The 9,498-nt window shown below is 44.4% G+C and overlaps 1 protein-coding gene across 7 annotated transcripts in view; it reads right to left on the bottom strand.

Moving 5' to 3' along the window:
- Window positions 1-1,343: 1,343 nt before the first annotated feature.
- tfeb (transcription factor EB) overlaps window positions 1,344-9,498 on the bottom strand; it is a 100,605-nt gene continuing 92,450 nt past the window's right edge. For all 7 annotated transcript variants that reach the window (XM_078546492.1, XM_078546490.1, XM_078546495.1 and 4 more), the window contains one exon: window positions 1,344-9,390. In XM_078546492.1, coding sequence (XP_078402618.1) covers window positions 8,986-9,390 — 405 coding nt within the window. In that variant the 3' untranslated portion in view covers window positions 1,344-8,985. The remainder of the gene's footprint in view (window positions 9,391-9,498) is intronic.

The raw sequence follows: 9,498 nt of genomic DNA, 5'->3' as shown, positions 1-9,498 counted from the left end.
TAAAGGTCCCAGCCACTTTGAGAAGCCAGCGAGCAGATAAGTGCATGAGTGGGTGAGGGGTAAGGGTGATGGGTAGTCAGTGTGTGGGGTGGGGGAGAGGGGTAGTCAGAGGTTGGGGTGGGACGGTCGTAGGGTTGGGAGGGTAGTCAGGGGGTGGTGTGGTAGTTGGGTGGTCGGGGTTGGTCACGGAGGGGTCGGGTGGTCAGAGGGCGATGGGGAGGCTCAGGGTTGGGAGGTTAGTCAAGGGATCAGGGGGATCAGGTGAGAGTCAGTGGGCAGGGTGTGGGGGAGCAGGGTTAAGCCAGTATCATAATTACCCAAAAGTTAGAAATGGTTTTAATCCTTCTAACTTTTCCTGAGTAACAATTCTTCTGAGAGAGGTGGGATCATCCGAAATCTCCGCTCTAAATCGAAGTTTCGGATGGTTCTCAATGCAGGCCAATGGAAGTTTAAACTTCCTAGCCAATGCCCACGCCGCCCTTGCTTGGGGACTTCCCAGGGGGTTTCCCAGTGCCTCTTGTGGGGTACCCTGGGGTTTGACCACCTCACCATCAACCCCCCAACCCCAGGGAACAGAAGTGTTGGGCCTTTAACTCCGATTCCCCTACTGGTGAGCATAGCTCTTCACTGGAAAACAGGACTGTGGGCTCCCCTCTCGATTCTGCCCTCATACTGATTGTAAACTTAAGAACACAATAAAGTTTAGAGTGAGAATGGTCATTCGGCCCATCAATTCTGTTCCTCTCCTACAGCCCATGTATACTCTCCCCTATCATGGATTCCATCCATTTAAACACTGAAGGAAATGTTCTGTATAAAATTCTCCCTTATTCCCAAATTAATCTAGAAAATCTCTGGAGTATTCATCCAATCATTCATCTCCATAATTGAATCCTAGCTTCCCGTTCTCGGTCTCACTTTCTCTCATGGACAACACTCTCCTCCCGTCCCCAATCCCAAAGTACAGAAACCATCATTCTTTGCAAAGTATTTAATCCTCTAAGTCTTAGTCTCTGTTCTCCCTATTCTCCCGACACAAATTTGATTTCCATCCACATATTTTGCCAAGTCCTTTTTGACGTTAATTAACTGTCCCCATTTCAAATCAGAGAGTTCAAAAGTCTAAAAGGGTTAAAGATGGAAGGCAGATGAATGGAGCTGAAGTACAGGTCAATAATGATCTCATTGAATGGTGAAACTGGCTCAGAGGCTGAAAACCTCCCTTTGACCCTGTACAACTACGATGCAACTGGCATATGCAATCCTGTCCAGTAATTTGGCCCACGATTTGCCAGCTGCCACCCCATGGAGACGACCATCTAATAAGGACTTTGAAAAGTAAATAAAAATTAAAAGGCACTTTTTATTTAAACATAGCTTCTTTTGCTTGGCATCAAAAAATTGCATTTTTGCATTGCTTTTAGTTCATCTAAATCTAAAATAAATATTAAGAAACAAAAATAATTATTTGCCACACCTCACCAACATTTTCTGGGGTTGAAGGGTATGATGGCAGATAGCATTTCCAGAGCAAACTTTAAAATGGTGACTTAATTTCTAACACATAGGTGGGGCCCATTGATACAAATTCAGCAACAAGCCCTGAATTTTAACCCAGCCTGCCCAGAGTGAACAGGATGGACGCTCATATTACATGCTGCATGATTTTACTCTCCAATGGTTTCAAGGGAGCCTACAGCTGAGCAGGGTGTAAATAGCCTCTGACCCGAACCTGCTCACACGGGTTAGGTTAAAATTGAGAGTGGTGGATTCCAATCCCATAGATGGGATGACCATCGGCTTCAGATCAACCAACACTGACAATAACACAGTGAAGAGTTTCATTTCTAATTAGCATGAAAACACGTGGAGCAACGAGAAACTGCTCATCAAACAGCACCAACTTAGATGCAGCACCCTCACACCAGTGATAATCAGGTCAATAACTATACAGAGGGCCCCTCATGTGATGTGTTGCTGGTCTGTACCATGATGGCACATGAACATACATCCACGTTTCCTCCTCATGACAGGTTTCTAGTCTCGGCTGGCCAGCTGGTATAAGCCGTCTCCCTGTGGGGCCTGGGGCAGTGAGAGGACGGGTCACTCTGTCAGTTGTTCTTCATGAAGCAGTTGCATTGGCATTGACTGAGGTCTGGCTCAGCAGTTTATCCTCATGAGGGCAGTGTGCATTTCTCACAAGTGTTCAAAAGGAATAACATTTATAAACATTTTACTTTTTAAAAAATAAATTTTACAATGCAAAATACAAATCACCAATATTTCAGAATTCTTCAATTAATTGATGAGAATTATTTGGCTTTGAACAATTCATAATAGTGAGTTTCCATATTGCTATCAGTAGGATATCTTAGGCAATTCCCTCCAGTAGCATCAACTTTGTATATTCAATCACAGAATCTTTTATCTTTGTCATAAATACAACTCATTCATACCCAGTCATATAAAAAGACTCTTCATTAGAACTCAACTGACAAGAGTCTACCTCCTGAATCGTTAACTCCTTCATTCTCCACACACATGCTGTCTGACCTGCTGATTCCAGCATTTTCTGTTTCAACACAATTTTTCCATAACTCTGAAAACAACATTCCTCATCTTTAATTATTGCAACAAGGCTTGTATTTACCACTATTTTGAAAGAACATTCTGTAAACTTGAGCTCATCCAAAAACTCTGCTTCCTGTACCCTAACTTGCATCAAGTCACATTCATGCATCACCCCTGTGCACAGTGGCCCACACTGGTCCCTGACCTAGCAATGCCTTGATCTTAAAATTCTCATCCCGTGTTCAAATCGCTTCACGGGCCTCACCCCTCTCTACCTGTGTCATCTCCTCCAGCCCCCCAAGTTCCCCTCTAACTCTGGTCTCTTGTGCATTCCCCGATTTTATTTGCTCCAACATTGGTGGCCTTGTGTTCAATTGTCTCAATCCTAAGCTCTGAAAGTCTTTTTTTTCCCTCTTTAGAACTATCTTTTTGACCAAGCTTTTGATCATTTGTCCTAATATCTCCTTACTTGGCCCGGTGGGAGGGAGGTTGGGGCGAGGGTTTATCAACAGTGGAGGGATGACAAAAGCCTTGGAAAACCTAAAGATTATTCAAGGGAAGAAATGTAACTATCACCATCTGGCTATTTCTGTTAAGGTTTAGAGAGACACAAAAGTGCATATTGTAAGGAGTTTTGATGTTACACAGTTTGCACTGTTTACCTGCAACAATTTGCATTTATATAGCATTCCAATGTAGTAAAACATCCCAAGGCAAATCACAGGGGTAAAGTCAGGCAAAAATTGACACAGAGGGTTGATTGCCCTGGGTGCTTAAAATATTCACCATCAAAACTTAGGGGAAGGAGAGAGAGTGGAGGAGGGTCAAAAACCAGGTGCTGATTGGAAGTGGCCCCAATACCCTGAGACTTTCCCTCTCTTCTTGACCACAAATGATTGAACTTACACCGAAACCACAAGTGTGAATGTTGGTTCGGAGTCCAACCCACTTCAAAAAGAAGCAGGTAACCCTGAGCCCTGATAATCCGCTTCTCAAAGTCTAGACAGCTCAGAGCAATTTGCACTTATAGTTCTTGCTGATCAGTTTGTAAAGTTTGGATTTCATGGTCCGAATGGGAAGGGGAAGGTTCAAATCGGTCACAAATTCAGCCCTGTAGTGTTTTGGCCATCTCTCAGATCCACATTGCCTGCCAGCAAGATGGTGGGAGCACACGATTAATCTCTTAAGTGCTGCGGCAGTTCACTGGGACAAAATGAGTTCCATTGCCTTGCACCTCAATTATCTGTAGCCATCACAAACTATAGTGCAGGAGCCTACAAGTAGCTAAGACCATGGGTCTACAAACCATTCAAACTATGACAAGCAGACACAGTTCAAGGACCCTTGAACAATTCACCACCTAGAAGAACAAAGGCAGCAGGATGTACGTGCATTAGAAGAAATTCAAAGAAGATTCGCTTGACTCATTCCTGGGGTGAAGGGCTTAACTTATGAAGTAATGTTGAGCAGGTTGGTCTTATAAGTTTAGAAGAATGAGAGGTGATCGTATTGAAACATACCAGATCCTGAGAGGACTTGATAGGGTGGATACCAGGAGGATGTTTCCTCTTGTGGGGGGCACAGTTAAAGAATAAGAGGTCTCCCTTTTAAAACAGAGATGAGGAGAAACATTTTCTCTCAGAGGTTCGTTAGTCGGTAGAACTCCCTTCCCCCAGAAAGCAGTGGAGGCTGGGGCATTGCATTTATTCAAGGCTGAGTCAGACAGATATTTCAAGGGAGTCAAGAGTTATTGTGGGCCAGACAGGAAGGTGGAATTGAGACCACAAACAGATCAGCCATGATCTTATCGAATGGCAGTGCAGGCTCAAAAGGCAAAATGGTCGACTCCTGCTCATAAGTCCTATGTTCCTAGGTGCATCACACCATCACTTCCAACTTCCCCTCCAAGTCACACATTATCCCAACTTGGGGATATACCCTTTACTTCATCATCGTCAGGTAAAAATCCAGGAGTTCCTTCCCTAACAGCACTGTGCAAGTACCTGCACCCCAACCCCCACCTCACCCCACTCCGGGCTGCAGCATTCCAAGGCAGCAGCTCACCGTCACTTTCTCAATGGAAAACTGGGACAGGCAATAAATGACAGCCTTGCCAGTGATGTCGACATCCTGATGATACTTTTAAAATACGCATTGGCCAATATTCATCCCTTAGCTAACACTACCTAAAACCCCTTCCTTCAGTAGGTATGATGCAGTGACTATAATCTTTAAAGATCAAGGCAGGTGAAGCTCAGGCAGTGCCAATCTTTGCTGTTAATGCTCTGTGATGGACACCTGGCCTTTCATCATAGCTGCTCCTGTACTGCCCTTTCCTGTCCACTAAGCCAGCAACGATGGGCATTTCTAAACACTGATACAATTTCCTAATATGAATCCAAAACCTGCCAAACATTAACACAATCACTGATAGTGGCAGCACAGCACAAATTAAAGGTTTGCTGGGGATGGGAAGTGTTACAGATTGTAATACAATCACAAGGTAAGGGTAATAATCACAATCTGCTTGTCTTCACTCAAAGTTTTTGGTACTTTCTAAAACATTGAATTGTGTTACAGACCATTTTACAAAAATAGCCTCATTCCAATAACTATATACACTAACCAGGCACAAAACCAAACATTTAGCACAGATTTCAAACATACTGAGCTTGGAAAGAGAGAACTTGCATTTATATAGCACCTATCACAAGCTCAGGACATCCCAAAACACTTCTCAGCCAATGAAGTACGTTTGAAGTTGTAACACGGGCATCCAATTTTCACATTGTAATGTCCCACAAACAGCAATGAATTAATCAGATAATCTGTTTTTGGTAGTGTCGACTGAGGGATGAATATTGGCCAGGAGATTGGTAGAACTGCCCTGTTGCTCTTCAAAACAGTGCTGGGGGATTTTTTTCTTTTTACATCCACCTGAGGGAGCAGAGGGGTCTTCAGTTTAATGTCTCATCCGATCAATGCATCTCCAACAGTCTAGCGCGTCCTCTGCACTGTATCAAAATGTCAGCCTAGGCTATAGTCTCTGGAGCGGAACTTGAATCCACAACTTTCCGACTCAGAGAACAATGCTACCAACAGAGGTACTGAGAAAGGAGACCAGGAACAAAGCTGTTCCTTCCAGACAGACCATAATCAACTTGCACTGTGACATATTCCCTCTACTTTAGTAAATCCCTTGATGGAGGGAGAGATTCAGCTCTCTGCACTCCCAAACTACATTCCTTAATGCTCTGGATGGCTCATTCCCTCAGCCAACACTGAAGCAGAAATATCAGACCAGGATTTGCTCATTCCAATGCAAAAGAATATGAATTCCCAACTTTCACAGCTTTGAAAAGTTTGAAAGAATTCCAGGGATATCCCTGTAGTGGTTTATTTTCTCCTGTAGCGGTTTATTTTCTCCTGTAGCAAGATCAAAACTGCTTTTGGATAGTCACGAAGAAACTGGTAGCTGGTTAACTGGCAAACAGCCGTGAACTATCTCAAAAAGATTGGCAGTGGAAACAATTTCAGACCATATCTTGCAGACATTTATGTGGCACATCTACCAGTCACACATACAGATGTAGGGGTTTGCAGGTTCATCTGTCTTCTCTGCAGACAGAAAGAACACGTACAAACATTGCACCTGTTTCAGCTAAACAAAATAAGTGACAGCCATTCGCTGGTTCATTCCTCAGGGCAATGCCTTGACCAGAGTCAAGCTACCTGGTTTAAATTTCAAACAATGCTTGGCAGTCACCATCAACTGGTGCAGTCTCCAAGGCAACGCCTCAGCCAAAGTCCACTTGCCAACCAATCAGCACTGTCTTCTCATAAAGTATAAATTGTTGTTCCCCTTTCATCTGGCGTTCTTGAGAATTGTCCTGATGAGTACAAGATGAAAAGCTTTGACAAAGAATTTCTTTTTCAGTAATACTCAATGCCCTACTTGTGACATTCACACTGAGTGTGGTGCAAAACTTTTAATAGAACGTATAGATCAATAACATTTGTGCTAATTTTAGATGATACTATGCCAGGAGAATGCTGTTGCTTTAGGGATGACTTATAAATGGATCCACATGTAAGCTGTACACACATACACACAGCGTTGTGTATAACTGGTGTAAAATTGTGTACTATTGTGAACCTGATGTTCCAGAGCTATTGTGTTAGAAAGTTCACGTGATTGAGCTTTCCTGGGGTATTCAGTTTATTCACCCTTTAGTCAGCAGACTCAAGGAGATTAGGAGACAAATTCCAACGATTATAAAAGGTATAAAACACTGGTTTGGCCCCAGCCATATTGTGTCCAATTCTAGGCACCACACTTTGGGAAGAATGTTAAGGCTTTGGAGAGGGTACAGAGGAGGTTTACTTCTTTTAGTTCATTCATGGGATGTGGGCGCCAGTGGCAAGGCCTAATTGCCGTTAACATGGTGGTGGTGAACCACCTTTTCAAACCACAGCGGTTGTAGTACAAAGATACACACAGTTCTGTTAAAGAGGAATCCTAAGATTTTGACCCAGCACCAAAGGGACGGTGATATAGTTCCAAATCAGGATGCTGTGTGACTTGGGGGAAATTGCAGGTGGTGGTATTCCCATCCACCTGTTACCTTTGTCCTTCTAAGTGGTGGAGGTTGAGGGTCTGGGAGGTGCTGTTGTAAGAGGGACGGTACCAGGGATAAGGGACTTCAGTCTTCTCCAGTCTCACCACGCAAGCGGAAATTGTTCTCCTTCGAACCAAGAAGGTTAAGGGGAGATTCGGAGGTGTAAAACTCATGAAGAGTTTTGATAGAGTAAATAAGGAGAAACTATTCCCAGTGGCAGAAAGGTCAGTAACCAGAGGATACGGATTTAAGGCAATTAGCGAAAAACCAGAGAGGGAGATGAGGAGAATTTTTTTTTTTTTAAACACAGTAAGCTGTTACAGTCTGCAATGCGCTGCCTGAAAGGGTGGCGGAAACAGATTCAATAGTAACTTCCAAAAAGGAATTGGATAGATACCAGGTTGTAAGGGCAGGGGAGGCTCCAGGTATCCTTCTTGTTTCAGCGGGTGTCACTCTTGCTCCTCCTCACCTATAAAGAAGCTTTAAGAAAAATATTTTAATCACTTACCTGGGCCTCATCTGGCCAGGATCATTGCTGGTTGAAGATCCTGCAAGTTTTAGTTTTTGCCAGCAATTAAAATTGCGTGCAGACTGCGTTGATGTTTTAAGGATGCAACTTTGCCATTGAGATTAGAGCCCCACAGTTCCTCAAGGCAGGCCACGTTTCTATACCGGATTTCAGGCAAGTCAAATTGATAAGGGGACACGGGAAAACACAGAACAAACTCACCCCACCCCCCCATCCCTCCCCACCGCCCTCCTGACCACCCCTCACCACACCCCGATCCTCGCCCACAGTCCCCGCTTATGGTGGTAAATGTAAGGAGACCGATGGTTTCAATTTCAGGTTAATGTGGCCACAGAACCTTCCAATTTTCTCCTTTGCTCTGAAGCAACTGTCTGACATGTGAAAGTGGACACTGACACTGCAAGTTATCCAGGCAGCGGGGATAAATGGGGGTGAAGAGGGGAAGCCGGAAGAAGGGGAACGAGGGCTGACCCAAATTTGCACAATATTGAGACCACAGGAGTCACTGGTTAACGATCAGGAACAGGAGCTTTCCATTTCCTAGCCCAGAAGTACTGTGCACAACTGTTTCCCCAGTCCAGATCAGCTTAAATAGTGCAGACCAGGGATGTAATCAAGGACCTTCTGTCTGTATGGCTCAGTTACAGAACCCAAAAGCTATGTCAACTCAAACAAACCTCGGGAATTTTAACCATTGCAGGAGAAGGGTTCTGAAAATTCAATTTTGAAATGTTATCAAGAAACCTGGTCCTCCTCACCCCCACAAGCATTTCGCTAAACTCGGTGGGGTTTTTACAATACAAACTGCGACTGAACAGAAACTCGAAGCCAAAACATCTCTTAGAAAGGGGTGACACAGTGAACTGGGAGGGAGTGCGCACACTCTGTGTTAATGCTGCCCTCAGTAGGGAGTGTTGGGTTGTGGAATCATCCATACAGATTACAGTGTACACTGGGCACCAGTGTCACAATTCAATGGGGTGGAAGAATGAACTGAAGCTTAACTGCAAAAAAAAATCACTGTAAAATATGGTCTGCAAAATGACATGACAATATGAAAATCTTCAAATCCAGAAGAAAGACAGAGAAACTTTTGACACATTCTTCAAATTCAGTAGAGGCTCAGGACAACAACTCTCAAACCTCAAAAGGCTAGCGTAACCCCGCCTTACCCATCCGATAGTTTTATAGTGTATGTGTGTGTGCGTGCGTGTATGTGTGTATGTGTGTGCACGCGCTCTGTCAACCACTGCCAAGTGTTCGGTGTCACAGAATGTCAGCATCATCTATGCTAGTGCTGCTCCTTCGACTGCTTGCTTTGGAAGCCCCTGGCGACCCCGAGGAGAGCAAGGGATCTCGGCCCAATGGAGAGACTGCATCGTCCATCATTAGCATGTCATCCAGCTGGTATTCCTTTTTGGCGGGAATGCTGAAGGAGAGGTCAGTAAATTGGCTCATGGCATCAGCAAAGCTCAGCGAGCTGTCACAAAGGTCATGGGGCTGAATGAAGTCCAGCTGGCCCTGGGGCGGCAGGTGATGCTGGTGCTGGTGTTGAAGGGAGTCCATGATACTTTCCTCATGTTTGATGGAGGGGCCGGTGAGCTCTGATGTGTTTAGCCCCGAGGGTGAGATGGTAGATAGTCCGTGGGCCTGAGCTTGCATCTCCAGTTCCTGCGTACGGTTAGGGAGACAAAATGGCTGTCATTAGAATTTTTATTACTCTTGAAAGAATTTTCATGACCCCAGGGTATCCCAAAGTGTTTTACAGCCAATGAAATG

This window comes from Cetorhinus maximus, chromosome 8, assembly GCF_964194155.1.
Source record: "Cetorhinus maximus chromosome 8, sCetMax3.hap1.1, whole genome shotgun sequence".
In the NCBI taxonomy this organism is placed as follows: Eukaryota; Metazoa; Chordata; class Chondrichthyes; order Lamniformes; family Cetorhinidae; genus Cetorhinus; species Cetorhinus maximus.
Note: the sequence above shows the minus strand (reverse complement) of the source record. Positions and strands in the feature narration are given on the sequence as shown.